A 24,912-nucleotide genomic window follows, 5' to 3' on the forward strand; every position below is an offset into this window, starting at 1 on the left:
TGAGCAAGCTTTACCTTGCTTTAAAGAGTCCCAATAAAGGCCACTAATTCAGACGTATGTCTTAATGATCTATCCACAAAATTATTAAGCAGTGGTGTAAGCACAAGTTGCAGTGTTTCAGTGCGGTGTGTGTGTGTGTGTGTGTGTGTGTGTGTGTGTGTGTGTAGGAGCTACCTGTGTTGGCGAAGTGGGCTCCAACCGGTAAAGGCCAAATGGCCGGCTGAGAGGTCTCTTGTCAAAATAAGGGAGGTCACAGGCCTGGAAGAGTTTCAACAAACAGGATTACTCAGTCAGCTGCGTTAGTAGGAGGAATGCTACTTTCCATTGCTTCAGCGCTATTTCCACTGGTTTCAACGAGAAAAAAAGCAGTGCGAGTATTTGTTCATTAATAGAAGGCATCACATCTTTAAGAGTTTCTGTGCTTCCTGTGGTCAGAGTCGATCAGGAAAGAAAAAAAAAAAAAAAAACACAAACTGAGAATGTTTGTGTGTTTGTGAGGATGTTCCTTAAAAACGAGGACATGGTGCTTTGTAGAGAAACTGAAATACAAGATGAGAACGTGAAGCTATAAGCATGAGGCTTAGAGACTGTTGGTTTGTCTTCACATGAGTCTGTTGTAGGACAGTCTGGAAAATAAATCTGGGGTGTGTGCCACACTGCACCTGCTCTGAGAAGTCGTTCCCATCAATGTCATCGCTGTTGGAGTGTCCCCCCGGACTCTGCACGTCTATGCCATGGCTCTCCAAGATTGTGGCTTCTTGGAGGAAGAGGATGGATTATTAGATTTACGTTTAATCACCAAAACCAGGCTGATTTGACATATATATTTCTAACACATAAAACATCAGACCACTACATTTTTACATTTACTGCACAGAACGAGCCAAACCTTTAATTGCGATCAAACTAAAAATGAACATTAGCAGAAAAAGACAACTACTGAACTAATAATAATAATAATAATAATAATAATAAATTAACTGAGTGAAACAAGGTTTTTATTTCAGTGTATAACCCAAAAGTTATAACAAATATCCAATTACTGACTATCATAAGCCTAATTAGAATGGTAGTCACAATAAATTAATGATGAGCCAATAAGGACAGGCAAGTATGTAACATAAAAGTCATGTTAGCACAGAATGATGGTATTAGATGTGTAGTGTTCTGTCACCAACTTGGACACCAGTGGTCCCTTCTCAAAGCCACATTACCAATGTTAGCCCGTCTCTTGATCTCTTTGCGACGATTGGCAAACCAGTTGTAAACTTTTAAGGAAGTGACCCGCTCAAGATCAGACAACTTCTTCCCTGGAGAAGGAAAAAAAGAAAAAAAGAAAAATGCATTTACCACTTTATATGACAGCACATACATGTCATTTCCCCCTGAATTCTCCTACGAGTTGAGCATCTAAGGATGTTGGCTGTGCAGAACGTGAAGCAAATTTGTGATTTTTGGATATAGAAAACCAACTGATTTAGTTTCGGTCTTTTTCATAGCAGCAGCTATGGACATATCGTGTCTCAGCTAAGTTGTTGCAAAGCTATAAAAACAACACCCCGATCCATTCATGGCGATCTCTGAAGACCTCTTGCAGCCACACTTCAAAGTCCCAAATGTTTATCATTTGATAATAACTACATTTTTAGTTAAATTTTTTTTATTTCATTTAGTTATCAATCATTAACAATAATTCATATTGCAGCAATTTTATCCTTCAGGGATTAATGCATAATGATATAACTGAACTGAACTATATAATGTATGAGCTACAAAGAAACTACAAAAATTCTGAAAGCGGGATGCTTCATGCAAATCTTAAACTTTGCAGAATAAAACACCTATACAATTCACACCATATAAAAAAATGGGATCCCAGAATAAGTGCCACAGGTTCGGTATTCGTTCCTGAGTTGTGGCACCAAGTCAAAATTAGCTATGTATCCGTTTTTGTTGTAAAAACATTTCTGCTGATCCAGCTATTAATCTGTTGGGCACCATAACATCTAAATATAGACAACAATAAATATATTGTGTATTTCATATCAAAGATGTATGAATATTAGAAAAATACCGGGGACATTTTTCAAATGACAGGCAAAGGAAGCTACTACATGTATATACAAAAAATTTTTTTTATTTCTTCTTAATATTATCTATGAAAAGTACATGCGAGAGACAGCATCTGCCAGCAAAGAATTCCTTGTATGCGATTACGTACTTGGCAAAATACAGCTGATTCTGATATACCAAAAAGCATGTAGTACAGAAGTAATTCATCCTGTGTGGCACATTTTGTGTAGTTTACCTGGCTTCTGAATTACAGCATTGCAGGCGTTTGCTATCTCCTCCCTCTTGGCCTCATCTGGGTACTGGTTGTCGTTGAAGTAACTATAAAAAAGCCCAACAGTCGCAATCAATAAATCAATTTCACCAAAAAAAGAACAAAGTCAACAAACTGGAGTTACTGCCGTGGTATGTTATGTATGCTATACTACGAGGCCAATAGTGAGTCACATACTTTATTTTGTCATTGTCCAGGTTGTAAGAGCTTGTTGTGGAAATTAACGTAGTTATGAAACCAACTCCCTCCTGTTCTCAGGATCCTTTCATCCTCACCTCTCCATCACAGCCAGGCACTCTTTTCTCCAAGTGAAGCGGCTTCCCCGACGCAACCGGAAGGTTCCAGGAGCCGTGGTGAGGGGTGGTGGGGTTTGCCTCCACTCCATCTCCTCCAGAGGCAGCGGAGCTGGCCGCATGTTTAGAGTGGCACCTGGAGCGGCAGAACCACTAATCAGTTACAACTGAAAAAATGTTTCAGAGAGAGAAAAGCCACAGTAAGTCTGCAGGTGTTTTTATGGTTTGGAAGCACAAACTGAGCTACTATAACTCACAGAGAGCAGCACTGTGTGTTGGTGCACAAAAGGACAGAAAGACCGTACCTTGAAAAAAAAAATGTACATGAAAATGTACACCTTCTTAAGTTGACCTCACAATATATCCCCACTCTAAACTTGACTAAATAGTGCTGACGAAGACTCTGCTGCCTCCTCTGAAGTCATGACCACAGCAGAAACAAAAACCACACAAACGCTCTGATTTGCACTCAGACTCAATTTCCACATTACAGCTCACATGTAACATGTGGTCAAAGGTTCACAAGCTCTATCATAAAGAGGTCCAACTGGGTCACACAGCCCAGGTTGTCAGAACAGCATGAACGGGGCTGTCGGTTTCTCTGCAGCAGTGATGGAGGGGTGTGTTCTGGGCCGGGCTCAGTCTGGCCATAAATAGCACAGAGCAGTTTCTAGTGCTGATGGTGTTGGCAGGGCTCCACCAAGAAGCATGCCGCAGAGGAAGAGGAGAGGAATGTCTGCTGCCAGGCTATAGGTGCATACAACATACGCACAAGTATACGTACGCACATACATGCATGGATTTAAAGTTGAATGTGTCTGAGTAAACAGCCTCATCTGTTTGATGGGTTGTTTTTTTTCACAGTAGAAAACTACCATGAAAACTACTAGATCAAGTCAAACAAAGTTATTTTATATGCCAATCCTGATTTTCTTTCGTGGCAAAAAATAACGCATTCTTGTTGGTTGCGTTACAGGAAATGCACAAGTCCAACCTTTGGAAAAGTCTGGATAATGTGGCTTTGGTGTTTTGGGCCATTTCTTTTGTGCGGGGGTCCCATGCCACGAGGCCACTGACCAGCAAAGCATTTGTCAACGGGCTGCGGTTGCAAGTGGTCCATCAATCAATACTTAAAATTCCTTGAAATAAACGCTAACTGCGCAGTGATGACACTGAATGCAGCCAAGCCTGCACAGCTGCAGCTTTCCCATTGGAAGTACAGGGACAGAGAGCAGACAGGGGCACATCGGACATGTTCCAAACATTAGCTCCGATTTTGGGTGAGACCCCTTTCAACTCAGACAAATTCAAAGAGGAGCAATAACTCCTTTTTGGGAGTTGCTAATGTGAGACTTCATTCTTTAAGGGTGTGTTCACACTTCGGAGGTTTAGTTTGATTAAAACAAACACTGGTGCTACAGCTCCGTTAGCGCAGATCATTTGAAGAAGTGAACGCTGTCATGTTGTAAAAAAAAAAAAAAAAAAAAGAAGAAAGCATAGCTTCAGCAATAAATGAGAACTACCGAGTAAAAGGTCACAGAAAATTCCCCAAAAGTTCCAAGAGTGCTGTTCCTGGGAGAATCTGATACAACAGAAAACATAAATAAGCTCACAGAATATGGCAGCTGGGACTAAATGTGCAAAAGGAACTGGAAAATCAGATCTCTCCTTTCGAAGTCTCTGTTAGTGAATGAGTTGATTTGTGATCATCATATTGATATATTTTGTCTTACAGAAACCTGGCTGCAGCAGGAGGATCATGTTAGCATTAATGAAGCAACTCCCTCTGACTGTTTAAATGTTCACGTTCCTCGAACCACAGGCAGAGGAGGAGGAGTGGCAGCTATTTTCAGATCAGGGTTACTCATCAGTCCCAGACCCAAGATTAGTTTGAGCTCTTTTGAATATCTGATTCTCAGTTTTTCCCACGCAAAGTGGAAATCCCAGAAACCTCTTGTGTTTGTTGTTGTGTATCGTCCACCTGGCCCTTATTCTGAGTTTCTGTCTGAATTCTCAGAGTTTTTATCCCAGTTAGTGCTGAGTACAGATAAAGTCATTGTAGTGGGTGACTTTAATATTCATGTAGATGTTGAAAATGACTGCCTGAATATGAACTTTAATTCTATATTAGACTCTATTGGATTTTCTCAGAGTGTTCACGGACCGACTCACTGCCTTAATCACACCCTTGATCTTGTTCTGACTTATGGCATTGAGAGTGAACAGTTAACAGTGTTCCCTCATAACCCTGTCTTATCTGACCATTTTCTGATAACCTTTGAGTTTACATTACTTGACTATACAGTTTCTGAGAAGAAATTTACGTATAGAAGGTGTCTATCAGAGGATGCTGTAACCAGATTTAAAGAATTAATTCCATCATCCTTTTCTTCACTGCCATGTGCAGATATGACAGAGGACGACTACATAAACTTTACTCCAGCAGCATTTGACTCTCTTGTTGACAGCACTATAGTTTCAATGCGTACAGCACTGGACAATGTTGCCCCTCTGAAAAGGAAGGTAATCAGTCAGAAGAGGTTGGCTCCTTGGTATAATTCACAGCTGCGTGCTTTAAAGCAGACTGCAAGAAAGCTGGAGAGACAGTGGCGTTCCTCTAATTTAGAAGAGTCTCAGTTAGTCTGGAAAGATAGTTTAACAATGTATAAGAAAGCCCTTCGTAAAGCTAGAACTGCTTATTATTCATCATTGATAGAAGAGAATAAGAATAATCCCAGGTTTCTTTTCAGCACTGTAGCCAGTCTGACTAAGAGTCCGAGCTCTGCTGAGCCAGTTATTCCTTTAACTCTCAGCAGTGATGATTTCATGAGCTTCTTTATTAATAAAATTGTTTCTATCAGAGAGAAGATTGATGGAGTCCTTCCCACTATTATCAGTGATGTATCATCAAGTACAGCAGCTTTAGAAGTATCTTTAGAACCTGATTTGTATTTAGACGGCTTCTGCCCAGTTGATCTCTCTGAACTAACAACAGCAATAGTCTCTTCTAAACCATCAACTTGTGTTTTAGACCCAATCCCAACCAGACTGTTCAAGGAGGTTTTCCCATTAATTGACACTTCCATATTGGATTTGATCAATCTGTCTTTGTTGACAGGATATGTACCTCAGACTTTTAAGGTTGCTGTAATTAAACCTTTACTTAAAAAACCTACTCTTGATTCAGAAGTGTTGGCTCATTATAGACCTATATCCAATCTCCCTTTTATGTCTAAAGTTCTTGAAAAAATAGTTGCAGCTCAGCTTTGTGATCATTTACACAGAAATAATTTGTTTGAAGAGTTTCAGTCAGGATTCAGAGTGCATCATAGCACAGAAACTGCACTGCTGAAAGTTACCAATGATCTCCTCTTAGCCTCTGATAGCGGACTTGTGTCTGTGCTTGTCCTGTTGGATCTCAGTGCTGCATTTGATACGGTCGATCACAGTATCTTATTACACAGACTTGAACATGTTATTGGGATTAAAGGAACTGCATTAGGCTGGTTTAAATCATATTTATCTGATAGATTTCAGTTTGTTCTTGTAAACGAAGAATCTTCCTCACACACCAGAGTAAGTCATGGAGTTCCCCAGGGTTCTGTGCTTGGACCGATTCTTTTTACTTTATACATGCTTCCATTAGGTAACATTATTAGACAGCATGGCATAAATTTCCATTGCTATGCTGATGATACTCAGCTGTACTTATCTATAAAACCAGATGAAACCAATAGGTTGGTCAGACTACAAGCATGTCTTAAAGACATAAAGACCTGGATGACTCAGAACTGTCTGCTGCTAAATTCAGACAAAACTGAAGTCGTTATCTTTGGACCTGAGCGTTTCAGGGAGAAATTGTCTAGCTATATAGTTACTCTAGATGGTATTTCCTTGGCTTCTAGTTCTACAGTGAGGAACCTTGGAGTTATTTTTGACCAGAACTTATCATTTGACTCGCATATAAAACAGGTTTCTAGGACTGCCTTCTTTCACCTTCGTAATATTGTTAAAATCAGGAACATCTTGTCTCAGAGTGATGCAGAAAAACTAATTCATGCATTTGTTACTTCAAGATTGGACTACTGTAATTCTTTATTATTGGGCTGTCCTACATATTCTCTGAAAAGCCTTCAGTTGATCCAAAATGCTGCAGCCAGAGTTTTGACGAGAACTAACAGCAGAGATCATATTTCTCCAGTTTTAGCTTCTCTTCATTGGCTCCCTGTTAAATTCAGAATAGAATTTAAGATTCTTCTCCTCACATATAAAGCTCTTAATGACCGAGCTCCATCATATCTTAAAGATCTCATTGTAAGATATTTTCCTAACAGAGCACTTCGTTCCCAAACTGCAGGTTTACTTGAGGTTCCCAGAGTTTCTAAAAGTAGAATGGGAGGCAGAGCCTTCAGTTATCAGGCCCCTCAATTGTGGAATAAGCTGCCAGTAAATGTCCGGGAAGCAGACACCCTTTCCACTTTTAAGACCAGGCTTAAAACTTTCCTTTTTGATAAAGCTTATAGTTAGGGATGGCTCAGGTGATCCTGAAACATCCCATAGTTAAGCTGCTATAGGCCTAGACTGCTGGGGGGCCTCATCTGACACACCTTTCCTCACTTTACTCTCTTTATGTATATGTGATATTATTGTGGTCATTAACTCGTGTTTCCCTGTTCCAACAGATATCCTTTGAATGGTGTTACAGTGCCGCCGTCGCGGTGGCCCCCTGCCCCCCTCCCCCCCCCCTTTTTCTGTCTTCTCAAACCCCAGCTGGTCGAGGCGGATGGCCACCCTTCCTGAGTCTGGTTCTGCCAGAGGTTTCTTCCTGTTAAAAGGGAGTCGTTTCTCTCCACAGTCGCCTCAGGCACGCCGCTCAGGCCGGGAGATTGGACCGAAAAACAAAAAGTTTTCAGTGCAATCTGTTGGTTTTCTTAGCTAGGAAATTGTTTTTGAATTGGCTCTATATGAACGAATTGGATTATTTTATGAATTATGATTATTATTAATTAATTGAATTCCAATTGGCTTGAATTGGACTTACTATCTAAGTGCCTTGAGATGACATTTGTTGTATTTGGCGCTATATAAATAAAAATGAATTGAATTGAATTGAATTGAAAAAAAGGAAAGAGGCCTCTGGAGCTCATGTTATTTCAGCATCTTTTAAAAGATACAAATGATGGTCTGGAGTTGCCTCTTCCATCATACATATACTCAGACACAGCAAAAAGATTAAAGAAACAAACTAAAAACAATAGTAAAGCATATGTTAAAGATATGGTATGATGTTAAAAATACTTAAAGGGACAGCATACATTATCTCGATTTAGTCCAGTATGGGGTAATCATTTCTTTGTACCAGGGAGAGCGGATGCAGCATTTAAATTGTGGCACACAAAGGGACTTTTTTCAAGTACCTTCAGCTTAGAAGCTTTGTTAAAACAAATCAAAATAATTTACTTACTAGACCCCCCCATCCATCCTTGGAGGAAATTATGATAAAGAATAGTTTAAGGAGGGGTATTATATCGGAAGTTTACAGGTTGCTGACATCTTATTCGTCAGAAAATGCACAGTATAAGCTAAATGCATGGAAGGAAGACTTGCAATTAGAAGTTTCAGATGGGGATTGGGAAACAGCCTGTGCTAAGACTCACACTATGTCTATAAATTCACATCTTAAACTTATACAGTACAAATGGTTAATGCGGACATATGCAACTCCAATAGATTTAAATAGATATAATAGAAATGTACCAGATGTATGCACAAAATGTATGGAATCCAGTGGAACTCAATAGCCGCTTTCGGACAGACCGTTCTAAGAAAGTAGTTATCAGAACTACTCTCCTCGAATTTCGTTCTGATAACTATCCTTCCCCAGCGGAACTGTTTCAGTCTGCATTCGCACATGAGTCGGGACCTGATAGGGACTGATGCGCCGCGCGCAGCCGTCTGCTTCAGTGACGCGTTAGCCGTTAGCACTACATTCAAACACAAAACAAAACGGTAAAAGTAAGGAGAGTAGAAAAAAACACCACCAAGAAGCTAATATGGAGAGCGGGGAGGCCACCGTGTTTATGGTCTGCATGATGGTGATATTAATCATGGACAATCACATCAGGCGTCTAATATCGAGGCTGGAAGAGCTCACAGAGAGAGTCAAGAGATACTTTTTCATTTCATGAAGGAAGAAAGGAGAGCAGAGCGCTGCAGACAAAGGAGACAACGTGTAAATTTAACTTATTAAACACCCGCCGGTTCTGTCTGTGTCTTATGAGGAAACATTTCAGCCATGATAGCATGACATGGGGCGTAGCTACCGACCACCACACACCTCCGTTAGATTCGTTCTATAAGAACTATGAAAAGACCCGACCTCGGAGAAGGAGCTAAATAGTTATAGGAACTAAGGGACAAAGCCCCGAGTTCATGTATGTCCGAACACGGGAGAAAACGGCCCCGCGGATTAAAAGGTTATTAGAACTGCCAAAGGTTCCTACAGTCCGAAAGCGGCTTATTTCACTGCATTTGGCAATGCAGAAAGATTAAAACATTCTGGGAAGAGGTACCAGCTATAGTCGAAAAGATTATTTCAAAACAAATCGTATTGGACCCTAAACTTTTTTTGTTGAGCATATACCCAGAGAAACATAACTATAGTAGGAATGAGCAGGCATTTATAGACCTCAGCTTGCTTTATGCCAAGAAATGTGTTGCATTATTGTGGAAAAAGATCTGTAGACCGAGTACTACTCAATGGATAAGACAGATGTTAGCAAGCCTTCCATTAGAGAGAATAACTTACATATTAAAGGCTAAACTGCAATTATTTGAATACATGTGGAGCCCTTTCATCAGCTACATTAAGGACTTGGATTTAATAGATGAAGAAGTGGATGACTAATCTTTGTGGGCAATGCAGATCCTGACCTTGTAAGATTTATATGTTTTCTCTATATTTGTGTCTTATTTTGCATTTATTAATAATATTTGTTTGTATATAGATTATCACCTTGGTTAACAGGAGGAGCATCCTTGTTTTGAGTGTTATGTTTTGTTTTACTTATCTTTAAACAAATGCCGCGACTTTTTGTATGGAAGTTGAATGAAGATATACAAATGTAAAGGCTGTATGTAAAAGTGTTAAAAACTGAAAATAAAAATAATGTGGCAAAAAAAAAAAAAAAAAAAAAAAAAAAAAAAAAAGATACAAATGAACCAAAAGTATACCAGCTGCCTGTTTTGCAACACAACTCCTGACCTAAAACCCACAGAGCACTTGTGGAATGCCATGGAGAAAAATAGGAAATGTTCTAGTCTGGATGAACTCTGCTAAATGAAACATGGAGGACACTTTCACCTCTATAAGAACAGACAATGGCTGATTCACGGAGCAAATAAATAAAAACAGATATACAAGTTACAATCTAAAACATCAAACATGAATACCTTGTGGTCCTTTCATGTCTCCGAGTCACAGATCTATTGTTTAATCACATAAAACCTTTTTTTTTTTTCCTGTGAACTACTTTTTTCGAGTAAGACATCTTTATAAAAAATAAATGCTGTGTGATTTAATATTTAACTAAATTCAATTCAATTTCTTTAAGCGTGCCTTAAATGTCCACAGAACTTTTTGGAGCCGCTTATGTATTACCACAGGTTCTTTTATGCGCACAGACCTGATCAGTCAAAGCATGTCACTACGACAGAACTTTGGTCGGCATTGTTCGTAACTTACAAAGTTAAGCTTGATGAGACTTGCCAATTGCATCTGACCCGGCAAAGATTCAAATCATATGACTCACAAACCGTTTTCAATTTGAGCGAGCAAACAATAAACTTGACCGACTGGTGTTTCCCACATGTAATATCCTAGAGATTAGGTAATTATTCAAGAAGGGCTCTCTCCATTTTTCTCTTGTGGATGTCCACTACAGCTGTTGTTTTTCTTTTTTTCCACCCTCGAGGTACATTTCCAATTACTTGTACTTCTCCTACTGAATAACAACCTATACTGAGTTATAAACTCTAATTACAACAGAATATATATAGGAAGCATTTGACAACCTCTGTGCTCAGAAGGCAATTGAATATATTGAGTTCACAGAGCAACATGACAGTAATGCATTAAGGGATTTATTTTTAAATGAGAGTTCATTCAATTTACTGACTATCCTTTCTTAATGGGTGGACTGTGTAATCATAAAATGTGTGTCAGGTTCTGCCAGCTGTGGGACCAAATGAAGAGCTACCTGAAGGCTTTTCAGTGCAAGTTTTAACTGGAAAATGGATCTGATAAAAAGAAGACCAGCCAGCGAGCTTGTTGATCATGATAGCAGAAGACAGTGAGGAGGATATCGTCACCAATTGATTACCTGCTCAAAAGAAGACCTACACCGAGCTGAATTTGGTGCAGAAAATCGAGGTTTTCAACTCCAGAAGATTTGCAGGGTACTCCTGGATGACACGACCAACCAAAGCACATAAGCTTTACTGCTGGATTGATTTTCCATTCGGAAAAATGGGGGTTCTGATTAAAAAAAAAGTTTAACCAAGTCAACTCATCAGTTTTCAATCATTCAATCGAAAGTAATAAAATTTGATTAGATTTGTGGGCTGCCGTTACAACTGAATAACTCTGCCTGCTGCATCCACTGCTTTGTAACCTGTATTACAGCTTATTTGAGAAAACATGCGTTATGTTTAATCAGTGATTAAATGACCCAGTTAATTCAATTTAATTCAGTCTATTTATATAGCGCCAAATCACAACAAATTTCATCTCAAGGCACTTCAATGATAGAGTTCAATTCAAGCCAATTGATGCAATGATTCAAATCAATGCATCATTAGCAAGCTTGCGCAGAACTTAACATTCTTTGGAAGAAATCAATTTCATCTGAATCAGGTTTGTTGAAACAAGGACACATCTAAAAATTGCAGGCCAGCGGACTGGATGTGGGTGTCCCTGATGTAGAATCATGTAATCGAGTTGGTTTTGGTGTATTCAGCCTTTTTTCCGCCCTGCTTCGTTGTTGCCATTCACCTCAAGAGTATATAGCTTATGTATAGCTTGTGTGATGATGATGATAATGATGATGATGATGATATTCCTTGAAATATGAGCTATTTTTTTTTTTTTTTTGGTAGTAACACGGTTTCAAAATTACTCTGCCAGACTATTGCCTTAACTATTGTTTGGAGCTGAAGTGGTTAACAGGAACTTTTGCTGTTGGTCAAGTATCTAAAAGGACAATTGCAAGGTTTCTTTTGTTTATCTTTTTGATAAACTACTGCCATCTGCAAGCTCCTGCAAGTCTATTACATATGTTCTGGACATGTCCAAGACTATATCATTTCTGGCAATCTATTTTTAAGACTTTCTCTAAAGTGCTAGAAGAGCAATTGGATCCTTCCCCCTTTATTGCCCTATTTGGTGTTGCACCGCAATGTGTACGTCTCAGCAATTATAAGTGCAACATGTTGGCCTTTTGCACCTTGTTGGCCAGGAGACTTAAGGCTCTAGCATGGTTGTCGCGTCTGCTAGCGCGAGCGGTGTTGATGACGTCACGATTTCGTGCCCGCAATATATAGTGGCGCAAATCGATGCGCCAGTCGTTGCAATTTTCTCCGTCACAGAGGTGGCGCTGCCACGTGAAGGTTACCGCTACTCTACAACCACGAAAGTGGAGAAGAAAACAATGAAGAGCAGGAATACTGTCATTAATGATACTGCTGCAGTATTCGGATAATTTAAATTTTTTAATTCAGTTAAAAGAGGTGAATGTCTGAAGCCCCTGGCATCACCACTATTTGAGTCTCTGCCCTCTTCTTTGCCTTCACGTATCTGTCCCGTAGCTTCTTCCACATATTCTTACAGAACTCTCCCTCTTTCCCCAAAGTTCTCCCAATCTCAATCTCAAAGTTTTGGGAGTTTACGTGGTCCCTGTGCTGTTTCACTGCAGTTTCGTACAGGTGCTGTAAAAACGCACCTCCTGACTGAGCCTGGTCTCACATTGGTCCATCCAGTTTGTCATTCTCGGTGCAGCCAAGTTACAAAAATCGACTGATGCACGATAACGCGACGTGCCGTCTTTTCAAGGCAAGCGCCATGCCTGATACGTCATTTTGACGTCACGGTCCGCCACCGCCATGACAGACGCGTCAACTGTAAATCCAGCTTTATACTGTTCAGGTGGAAAGACCCTCTCCCCCCTACGCATTCTCATTGGGTCAAAGAGATTATGCAATATTTTAAACTAGAGAAGATCAGGTACCCTCTCCAAGGGTCTGCTCAGAGATTCTATGCAGTTTGGCAGCCTTTGACATTTGTAGAAAAAAAATAGAAGCAGAGAATGTAACCACATAGACTTGTTTTGTGTTGTGTTTTTTTTGTTGTTGTCTTTTTGTGGGCTTTTTTGTTTTTTCATTTGCGTCTCTCTGGTGGGTCTGGCGGGTGGGGTGTGTAGGATGGGTGGATACTGGGGATTAGACTAGATACAGTTTGTATTATGTATACGTATTGTGAAAATCTAGAATAAAAAGACCTTGATCAAAAAAAAATAAATAAAACCACTGCCATCTGTGCCCGTCAACATTTCTTCATTTGATCAAAGAGAACTTTGCACTGGTGTTCTGAGTCTTTAAATGTGCAAGAAATATAAACTGTGGACCATTGTGTTTCTACACCCAGAAAAAAATGTGTTATTTTAAAAGGTGAGCAGTGTGCGGGCTATTGAAGCCAAGTGTACCTGGCGTGGTTTTCTCCAGCGTGTACCAGCGGTAGAAGGCTCTTTTCTTCTGCTCGCTGAGGTCAGAGCCGTGCTGCAGCAGCCAATGGGAGATCCTGCTCTGGCTGATGCCTGGAAAGCAGCCAGACATCGAATTACAACATGTCCGCATCCAGCACAAGTAAAATCTGTAGACATCTGTTGGAAGAACTCAAAAGATACGGAGGAGAATATAAGATGATTAAAGTGTTTTCTCCTCCAGTAGCTGTGAATCCACTTCTTCTCTCCCACTCGTCTCTAATATTAAGCAGCAAATATCGAGAAGCTTCTCCACACTTTACACTGCACACATTTTAAATTCAAAAAGATTTCACTTAAAGGATAAGATCGGTTTTTTGACATTGGGCCCTTGATTTCACATTATAACATGATGTTCTACTCACCCCTGCTTGTTGTTGGTCATTTGGAGCTGTTCCGAAGATATTCGAGAGGCGTCTGGCTGCTCTCTTGAGATATTCGGCCATGAAACGGTTTCCTATGGGCAAGCTTATACAGGCACAAACTATGCTGTTTATAATTTATTAATTACTGTACACTAGCACTGATAACGTGGAGGTGCGTCGCTTACTTAAAAAAATCCGGGTTATTGTAATTTTGATTTTTTCGTCGTAAAGTGGGTGTAACTGACGTCATCATCGTGCTACTGCCACAGACAGCCCACAGACCTGCTGCCTATTTATTCATTCGGCTAAAATTCAAAATTAGTAACCCGGATTTTTTTAAGTAAGCGACGCACCTCCACGTTATCAGTGCTAGTGTAGAGTAATTAATAAATTATAAACAGCATAGTTTGTGCCTGTATAAGCTTGCCCATAGGAAACCGTTTCATGGCCGAATATCTCAAGAGAGCAGCCAGACGCCTCGCGAATATCTTCGGAACAGCTCCAAATGACCAACAACAAGCAGGGGTGAGTAGAACATCATGTTATAATGTGAAATCAAGGGCCCAATGTCAAAAAACCGGTCTTATCCTTTAAATGGGGAAGTAAACTACAATAACAGATAACGGGTACTACAACAGTGGTTATGATGCTTCTTTGTTAACTCAGGCTTTCCTCTTCAGGCTTTATGTCCACTCACATAAAAAGTGGCGTTTATAAGTCATTTTAAGGCTTCTTCCACATAAAATAAACTAATAAAATCACCTGACACTTCATTCATTAAAAAGAGCCAGTTGTATGAATGGAGAAGTTTGAAAAATTTGAAGATGATTATGGAAAACAATTGCTCCAATTAGGACAACAGAGGACTGCTGCCAAAAACTGTTCATCGTGCAGATCAGTAATTTAATAGCAGCTGTTTATACCGTGACAGCTGCCCATGAATCTGAAACTTCATCAAATGTGGTACACGAGTCAACTTTGAAGATGAAGGTTAAATTATTGATCTTCTGTCAGTTGTTTGATAATCCAACATTCATCAAAAGTTCAAATTTTGTAATGATGTCAGACATCAACTTCTAATGCACATGCCTGATAGCATTTAAATGTTTCAGTCCAATTTTGCCATCTGGCATATCATCAGGACAAGAATCGTCTTCAAGATTTCAACAGAGCCACTGACCTCAAATCATGGCACACCCCTCTGGGGCCCGCACAACAAATTAGGTGCAAAGTATCCAGGTTATCTTCTGCTCATCTCATTTTAGGAAATAAAAATAAAAACTTTTTGTTTCAAATTTTTGAAAGTCAGCAAAAACAAACTTTTAGAATGATTCCATTTCCATTTAAAACTGTTCCCAGTGAGAGTCAAACAGCGCAGTCAGTCTTTGACTCCTCAGAGTGAGAAACTCTTTTTCAGTCCACAGTTTTCTTCTGTTCATTTTCTGAGAACTGATTGATCCAAAGATGCTTTTACATGTGTTGATCTCTTATCTCCAAACCTGCTCTGGAGCAGATCTGTTACTATGGTGATACAGCCTGGCAAAAACTGAGCCAGGCTGGTGACACTGAAAAACTAGAAGGTTATGAGCAGATTTGCCAACCCCACTAACATTTACTGCTCAGAACAAAAACACAGTAAACAGAAAGAGTCATATTTCCACCCCTGTTTCTGCATCCTTAACTGTTAATTCAATGGTTTAAGGCAAGGATGTCAACACACCTGATTCAGATTAAAATGATCTCTTCAAAAGATTGTTAAATTCTGCACAAACCAGCTAATGAGGCACCAATCTGAATCAGGTGTGTTGGAGTAGGGATATGTCTAAAACCTGCAGGACAGCAGCTCTTGAGGATTGGAGTTTGACATCCCTGGTTTAAGGCATTCCGACTCACCTGCTGTGCTTTTATATTGTTTCTATGAAATGATGCAGACAAATAAAGAGCAGTGATTAGACTGGACATCAAATCCAGAGCTCTCTCTGATGTTTGAGGGGGCAGCTAGAGAAAACAATGTTGTTTCCTGACATGTATCCAGTGACAAGGAAATAACCTCTAAACTAAGAGTAGAACAAACCAAAGTGATCAAACATTTCCAGTAAATGCATAAAATAACCAACATGACTTTATTCATGCATTTTTATGAGCTACTAACCAGTCACTTGTGCCACCACCGCCTGAGAGATCCTCCTGTTCCCCAGGAAAGCTTTGATCTCTTCTTTCACCAGACTGCTGTCCCTTCTGCAAACACAGAGAACACAGAAACACCACTTAACAGACTGCCTGCGACCCAATCAAGAATGTAAGTGGTATTTCAAAGAGATTTCTAAAAGTAGCAGCAATAGCTACATGACAAACAAATACAAAAATATACACAGTGACTGTAGGAGGGATGAAGCGCTGATGCACATACAGAATGACAGCTTTTATTTTTGCATTGTTTATCTGGATTTACTTGCGTTCAAGCTGCCATATCATTCCAGCATTCTAAATGTGTAATGCTTTTATCGCAGATGCTGTGCTCATTTCCATCAGATGATTTGTTTCTTATGCTCCACAAGAACAGACTCCCTCTTTTCATGAGATTCTGTATTGCACCCATTCACGGAAAAAACATTATATAGCCTCCTTATCCTGGTCTACATTTTGACAGCATTACTGTGCTTTGTTCTTTTCTGCGGCTCCTGCATAATCAGCCCAGCATTTCATATAAACACAAAAGGCGGTGGCTCTAGAACTGAGCCACAATCAAGTAATCTATATTTTCAGAATGTATTTAAGGAGCATGTTTTTGCAATCTGTCCTCAGTGGGGAAAAAAAAAAATAAAACATGTACAGGCTTGCAGGATGGAGGATGTGCAGTCACACAGTGTACCAACCCTGCTTTCTGGCATTGCGCCCAATCCCCTCCCATATATATATATTTATATATATATTTTATATAGCTTATGACTGGCCCGATTCCTCTCGGGTACAGACTGTGTTCACTGTTTGGTGCATTTATCCATAATAAAGGGTATACAGTTAGTTTTTCCCACAGGAAAGCATTTCCAGTTTACCCCGCTCTCTCCCCACCCAGCTTCAACAGCAGTTAAACAGAGCTACCATACAATCACAGCAGCATCTGAACCAGTCGGCAACCAGACTCACACAGTCAAAATACAGAGCGCTTCAAAGTCCTGAGCGTTCCGCAGGCATAATTCTTAAAATGAAAATGCATCACAGCTCTTGACACCCAGCATCAATATCCTCCACATCAGCCTCTTGCAGAGCAGCTAAAATAAGAGCTCGAAAACGCTGCTTGTATTGACACCCGCGAATCAATGTAGCACAAGCTCCTGTACAAGACCGAGGGAGAGTGGGGGTGAGGAGGAAGAAGGAGGGAATGTGCTGGATGCCAACTCGAAGGCCAGACCCTTGCAGAAAAGAAAATGCACACTTTAAAGAGAGAGAAATTGGAAGGGCTCCGTGGGATTGTTGACAAGCTAAAACCTTGAGACGCACACACAAACCAACACTCACATACCCTGCTGGGTGTGATGCAGAGAGAATGAGGGCTTCTGAACATTGCTTAACTTTTTCAGCTGTCTAAATACGATGTGTAATCTAATGCAGAGACAGAAAATGCAGTACAGGCTATGAAGCCTGAGCCCTAAATGCCTATTTTCACATACTGGGGAGCAGGAAGGTAGCAGGGGCCCACCACAGTAGGAAGAGAGGGCTAATGTGTGAAGTGCTAGGAAAAATGGAAGAAATGGCTGGCTTGCACAGAATGATAGATGATAGACCTGTCAGAGTAATGGGCCTAACTAGATGTTACTAAATGCAATTTCATGTATTGTTTCCACTAGGTGCAGGATTTTTCCATTCTTCTTGGAAAATGTCATCTTGAATCCTGAAGAGTTTTACCCAACGCCTCTCACAGACTCCTTCCCAAATGCAACCCACTCTTTATTGTTTCTTACCAACAGTCTACATAAGAAAGGCTTCAAATCCACCTCAGTTATTTATCTTTGTGGTCTATTCATTGTGTGGAGGACAAATGCACTAACCATAACTCATTTGTTCTCATGCTGACAAAAAAAAAAAAAAAAAAAAAGGCTAGTTGAATTCTTAAAATGAATAATTGCCTGACTACTCTCACTTTTCCTTTTTGTGTTCAGCTGGGTTTTTGGTCACTATGTACAACCCTAATTCCATAAGCATTGTTTTACTAAAATATGCAAGGCCTTCCCCGAAAGAGACGTTGTCTGGATGGGAGCATGTGCTGTTCTACAACCTGTACTTGCCTTTTAGCTCTAATGGCGCCTCTCCAGATGTGTAGTTCCATAGGCACCGATGCATCACCATACTGTCAGAGATGCAGGCTTTTGAACAGAGTGCGGAGAACAAGCCAGATGGTCTCTCCTCTTTAGTCCAGAGGATGTGGTGTGCGTGATTTACAGAATGAATTTCCGATTTTGATTTGTCTGATCACAGAAAAGTTTTCCACTTCGCCTTAGTCCATTTTAAATGAGCTTTGGCCCGGAGAAGATGGTGGCATTTCTGGATCACTTGTTATGTGCCAAGGTAATCTGTGTTCACAGACAATGATTTCCGAGTGTTCCTGAGCCCATGTGGGGATTTCAACTCCACTGTATTGTATAGAGACCTCTTCAGATTCTCTGAATATTTTGATAATAATATATACTGTAGATGATGGAATATTCAAAGTCTTGAACATTAAGAACATTATTCTGAAATTACTTCCCAAAAAAAAAAATCGTAATTTAATTGTTACGAATCACAATGTCTCAGACACGTTGCCATCAAATTTCCATTTTCCATGTTTTTTGTATATAAAACATTGGGTGCTTAGATTTTCATTTCCACTGCGCTTCTATTTACATTAACAATGTTCATGCTTTAAGGTGCTCACTGTAGCTGCCCATAGTTTAAATGTCAGACAGTGCCTACACCTTGTCAAAATGTAACTTCATGTCAGGGCTACATGACCCAGACAGGCTTCACGAGAACTACAAACCGCTCTTCCCAGACTGTTCTTTTGGCGCTTGTCCATGAAGAAAACAACGAGTAGCAGGTTAAACTGCAACAACCGACGCTTTGCTGACAAGAACCTTTCCAGATGACACAGGACAGTGTTGCAAGGCTAAACATTTACATATTAGCCACCACAGGAAGTGTCAAGTATAAGCGCACTTTAACGTTTGCATTCACCTGAAACTGATCTCAAACCATCTTCAGGACTCCAGTGCAGCCAACTAGTATTGCCAAATCTGAGACCTGAATTCAAGCCTGGACCTGAAGATTTGATCATTCCTGACTGCGGACACAGTGACACAGCTTAGCATGTTTTTGTGTCTCTCAAATGAATCGTGTGCCTCTACGTACAGCTGGACACACGTGCCACAAATAAATGGGGCCGTACTACAGCAAAACCTACAACAACTTTCAAACACTTTTCACATACATCCAGATCAGCGATTACTTCTTGTAAAGAAGTGAAATTAAGGTAAACCTAAGCGGCCAACATTCTCAAAGATTCATATAAGATTCAAGAAAATATATCACAAATATATCATTCAAAGTAGGACTTTAAACTAAACTAAAGCCTTTATTCAACTTAAATAGAACAAAGAATCAACCTGCAGATACACTATTTTGCCAAAAGTTCATGCATACAGTATGAACTTAAGTGACATCCCATTCTTAATCCATAGGGTTTAAAATGACGTCGGCCCACCCTTTGCAGCTGTAACAGCTTCAATTCATCTGGGCAAGCTTTCCACAAGGTTTAGGAGTGTGTTTATCAAACTTTCTTTCAGAAGCGCATTTGTGAGGTCAGGTCTGGTCATGTTGGACCAGAAAGCCTGGCTCGCAGTCTCTGCTCCAATTCATCCCAAATGTGTTCTGTCGAGTTGAGGTCAGGACATAGTGCATGCCAGTCAAGTTCTTCCACACCAAACTCGCTCATCAATGTGTTTACAGACCTGGCTTTGTGCACTGGTGCACACTCATGTTGGACAGGAAGGAGCCATCCCCAAACTGTTTCCACAAAGTTGGGAGCATGAAATTGCCCAAAATCTCTTGGTATGCTGAAGCATTCAGAGTTCCTGCCACTGGAATAAGAGGCCAAGCCCAGCTCCTAAAAAAAAAAAACCCACACCATAATCCCCCCTCCACCAAACTTTACACTTGGCACAATGCAGTCAGACATGTACCGTTCTCCTGGCAACCGCCAAACACAGACTCGTCCATCAGATTGCCAGATGGAGAAGCATGATTCGTCACTCAAGAGGAACATATTTCCACTGCTCTAGAATCCAGTGGCCGTGTGCTTTACACCACTGCATCTGACGCTTTGCATTGCACTTAGTGATGTATGGCGTGGATGCAGCTGCTCAGCCATGGAAACCCATCCCATGATGCTCTCTACGCACTGTTCTTGAGCTAATCTGAAGGCCACATGAAGTTTGGAAGTCTGCAGCGTTTGACTCTGCAAAAAAATGCAACTTCTGCGCACCATGCGCCTCAGCATCCGCTGACCCCGCTCTGTCTTTTTACATGGCCTAGCACTTCGTCCAATTGCTTCCACTTTGTTATAATACCACTGACAACTGATTGTGAAATATTTAGTAACAAGGAAATTTCACGACTGGACTTGTTGCACAGGTAGCATCCTATCACGGTATCACGCTGGATTTCATTAAGCTCCTGAGAGCGACCCATTCTTTCGCAAATGTTTGTACAAGCAGTCTGCATGCCTAGGTGCTGAAATTTATACATCTGTGGCCATGAAAGTCATTAGAACACCTGAACTGAATTATTTGGATTGGTGAGTGAATACTTTTGGCAATATAGAGTATCTTAGGATAAACAGACCGAGGCAGAGGCGGACAAAGACCGAACTCAAATTTTTCACTTTTCTGGGGTGTGTTGTTCTTTATTACATTATTATTACATTACACTTAGCTGACGCTTTTTATCCAAAGCGACTTACATCTATTTAGATACAGGGTATTGGTTACAGGCCCTGGAGCAATGTGGGGTTAGGTGCCTTGCTCAAGGGCACTTCAGCCATGAATAGAGGTGTAGGGAGAGGTAATGGCGGGACTTGAACTTGCAACCCTCTGATCTTAAGTCCGCCTCCCTAACCACTAGGCCATGGCTGCCTGTTCTTTTTTTCAAACCGAGAAATATGAAAAATTTTTAAATAGACATTACTGCCCTTTTGCATGATTAAAATGGCCACAATAATCACACCAGTTCATTACTCAACATGGATACTTTTGGCAGGTAGACAATAAGACATTGCATAGAAACAGGTGCAAGCAAACCATCCAAAAAAAAGACCGTGTCAGCAACAAGAGATGCAACCGGTACAATATCATTGGCAGATTATGATTTCTGTTACTCACAGCCCCCCAGAGGAAACTTTGTAGATTCATAATGGAAAAAATGACAATTAAATAATTGATCATTTAAACAGGTGGAGATTTATTCTTCTTGACAAAACCCTGGTAACTGGCAGCTCTATAGTCAGAAACGTGGCATGAGAGACACCAGCGACCATAACCAAATGCATTCCAGGGGCCAGAGAGGGCGAAGTAGAATCCTATTTAAAACTGCTAGCTAAGGATAGGTAAATACAGTAAACTATTTATTCACGTCGGCGGTAATGACACACGGTTACGCCAATCGGAGGTCACTAAAATCAAGGGAGTAACTTTGATTTTGACGTTGGTGGGGACATAAAAGTGCAGTTTTGTTTTTGTTTTTTTGCATCACCAATCATAAGTTAATGGCATGCAGATGCTATATGTTAACGAGCCATCCTAATTTTTAGGGAGTTGGTCTTTAAATCACAGGGTTGCAAGCTCAAATCCCACGATTAGGCTACCTCTGTTTACACCTGGAGTGACCTTGAGCAAAACAACTAATCCAACAATTCTCCAGAGACTGTAACCAATAATGTGTTCTTATAAGTCGCTTTGGAAAAAAAAAAGTCAGCTAAGTGTTATGCAATGTAACTCATAGAATGCAGGGTATCTGCACATTTTTTAATCAACAAATTTAATGACTTTTAAGACCTTTTTAAGACCTCTAAGAATAAAAATTAAGACCATTACCACGGCAAAAATATATATAAAAACTACACTCTAGGCTGTTCGGTGTTGAAAAAAAGTCCAGTGTGAAATGTGTGCTTCAGTGATACTGAATCAGTGTGTCAACATGATCGCATAAGATTTGAACGCACAAGGGAACACCACACACTACAGGACAATCGTGCCCAATTGTCACACATCTGCGAAGGAGCGTGTTTTCGCTGCCATTTGTCTGTCTGTTTGTCTGAGGCTCTGAGCAAAATAAATCCATTATTGAACCTAATTTTCGAGTTATGTCTACTGTGCTTTTACAACTAGCAAAACGATTTTACTACCCTAGTTAACTTAAACCAGAACTTTGGACAACTCACGTGAAGCACAGACTGGTTTATGCAATAGTCAGCTGTCCATATATGGACAGTGACTTTGCAGCATAAACCACACGACAAAATCAAATTTCCTTCGGGATTAATAAAGTATCTCCAATCTAATCAAATAAATAAAAACGAGCACAGACCGCTCATACAGTCAATGGCATATAGCCTACCCATAGAAAAAATACACTCTCACACACATCATAGCTACAACCTGACTATCAACTGCTAACAACCATGATCAGTAACCTACACAAACCCAGACACATAATGGCTCGGCGGCCAGCAATCAGATAAACCAATGAAGTGAATCAATCCTGTGAAAGAATGAAAACAAGTGAATGAAACCTGCACTCACCCATTGAAGTTAACTCTGCACCTCCATAATCTTGCCCCTGCTCAGCCAACACCTTGACGTCAGGTATGTTTGGTAACGTTACTGCAGCTAGCATTAGCAACTAGGCTGCTAGGCTTGCTAAATCGGTAAGCATTAGGCTACAGAAGAAAGCTAGTCTTTTTAGCTACGTTTTATTATCATCTTTCTTCTCGGCTATAAGTTAACCTTTGTTTACGGCCACTGGCCCTAACCTGACGCGCTAGCTGTCAAATCACCGGAAGTTTTCACCGGAAGTACTGGGGCACACACAAAACGTCAGCGGTCGCCATATTGTGCACAGAGCGATAGAAAATCGTCTCTCCAGATATATCTTTCTTTCATTTCGCCCAGATGAAATTTAATGCCACTCTTCGAAAATCGGCAAAATTTAAGACATTTTAAGACCTTAAAAAAAGTATTTTTTATTTAAGACTTTTTAATACTTTTTAAGGATCCGCGGAGACCCTGAGTAGGGGGCTGAATATTGGTAGGGACGTGACCCTAGCGTCCCTACCCAAAATTACGCCCTTGACTAAAATTAATGTTGCATCCGTGTGTAATTTTGCCAAAACAATGTCGCACTCCATAGTATTCTCTGGACCCCTGCCAAATCTGACCAGTAATAACATGTTTAACTGCATGTCTTCTTTCAACCGCTGGTTGTCTAGATGGTGTCCAGCAAACAACGTGGGCTACATAGATAATTGGCACCCTTTCTGGAGAAAACCTGGTCTGCTGAGGAGAGACGGCATCCATCCCACTTTGGAAGGCTCTCATTTAAAAAAATATGGGCGAATTTATCAGTCATCCAAAAACATAACCACCCAGAGTTGAGACAAGGATGCAGAGTTGTAGTCTTATACACTTCTCTGCAGCTTCCCCCCCAATCAATAAACACAAAAGGAGCAAATCCTCTTGTGCAAAAAGAAAATTTAAACTGAACAAAAACTTAAAAGGTGGGGTATGAGATGTTTTTTTATCATATTGTATGAAAACCTCCTCACGACCCCATTGCACCCACTAAAATAGAATGTTTGGAAAAAAATATATATTTTAGTCCATTGTAGAGGGTGTAGCAAGAGGAGATGTCTGACCAATAGAAGTAATGATGAGAGTTACTTCTATTGGATTCTGACACGCCAATCAACCGTCAGCCCCCCTCACCCCTCCCCCTCCCCGTTCACAGCCGTTCCACTTCCTATTCGCCCCATTATAAAAAATGTGGCTGCAGTTCAGTTGATTTTCTCTGGGGGCGCTGGCGAGCGAGTGCAGAATGACCATTTTCCATAGGGCTGGCGCTAATAACTCAAAAAATGTCCCCGCTAGCGGCTGAAACCTGAAAATAATACTGTGATTTCTGACAGAGGGATGTGGATTTATATCGAAAGTACAATAACCTGGGAGTTATAGCTTTCTGTTTTCTTACAGGTCTGGCATTTGCGAGTCAGTATCTGCTAGCATCTAGCTAACGGAATCTGAAGAACGCACGGCTGATTACGACCGGCTGCTTTACGGCACTCGTCCACTGTGCCAGAGTGCTAACCTGGTGCCGCTAACAACAACGAAAGCTAAACCAGAGGCTAGTCAGAGAGTATGTAAAAGGGCTGTGCTGAAATCTGTAACTATTTGAGCTAACACCTCTCTGCTAGCTCAGCGCTAGGACTGACCATGCCGTAAAGTGATGCCACATGCGTGACGTCACTCTGGATGCAATACTGACAATAAATGTGTATTTTAAACAAATCTAGTGAGTCTAAAAAAAAAAATCAAACCAAGTGCCGTTTGAAAGGATAATTTATCCTGCCTTTAGGAAAATTAAAATGAAAAAATATAAAAAAAAATTCTATCCAAAGCAATGGCTGGATCTAAGGTGGATTTCATAGTACCACCATAGAGTTTGGCGTGCTCTGCACTGCTTCGTTGGCGCCCCTAGAGTGCAGTACCACCCGGAAATAGCCGCCAGTTTTCCCTCTCCTCATAATAGAGACTCTCTGGCGGGGTTTCGAGGGGTGGGCTGAAGGGAGAGGCAAGGTTGTGTATTTTCAAAAATATAGCTTGCAGGAACCGTTTTTCCAAGATCTCATACCCCACCTTTAACTCAACAAAAACATCAAGCTATTAAATGTGGTTTGCTGAATATTAGATCTCTCCTTTCCAAGTCTCTGATAGTGAATGACTTGATTTGTGATCATCATATTGATATATTGTCTTACAGAAACCTGGCTGCAGCAGGAGGATCATGTT

At 40.5% G+C, this 24,912-nt stretch overlaps 1 protein-coding gene across 3 annotated transcripts in view; it reads right to left on the reverse strand.

Moving 5' to 3' along the window:
• LOC142374775 (homeobox-containing protein 1-like) overlaps window positions 1-24,912 on the reverse strand; it is a 36,191-nt gene that overhangs the window by 5,680 nt on the left and 5,599 nt on the right. For 2 of the 3 annotated variants that reach the window (XM_075458588.1, XM_075458589.1), the window contains exons 3-9: window positions 15,969-16,054; window positions 13,395-13,505; window positions 2,620-2,773; window positions 2,309-2,391; window positions 1,215-1,310; window positions 663-757; window positions 175-258 (exon numbers count right to left, since the gene is read on the reverse strand). In XM_075458588.1, the coding sequence (XP_075314703.1) occupies window positions 175-258; window positions 663-757; window positions 1,215-1,310; window positions 2,309-2,391; window positions 2,620-2,773; window positions 13,395-13,505; window positions 15,969-16,054 (709 nt within the window). The remainder of the gene's footprint in view (window positions 1-174; window positions 259-662; window positions 758-1,214; window positions 1,311-2,308; window positions 2,392-2,619; window positions 2,774-13,394; window positions 13,506-15,968; window positions 16,055-24,912) is intronic. The other variant, XM_075458590.1, reaches the window with a different exon arrangement.

This window comes from Odontesthes bonariensis, chromosome 24, assembly GCF_027942865.1.
Source record: "Odontesthes bonariensis isolate fOdoBon6 chromosome 24, fOdoBon6.hap1, whole genome shotgun sequence".
In the NCBI taxonomy this organism is placed as follows: Eukaryota; Metazoa; Chordata; class Actinopteri; order Atheriniformes; family Atherinopsidae; genus Odontesthes; species Odontesthes bonariensis.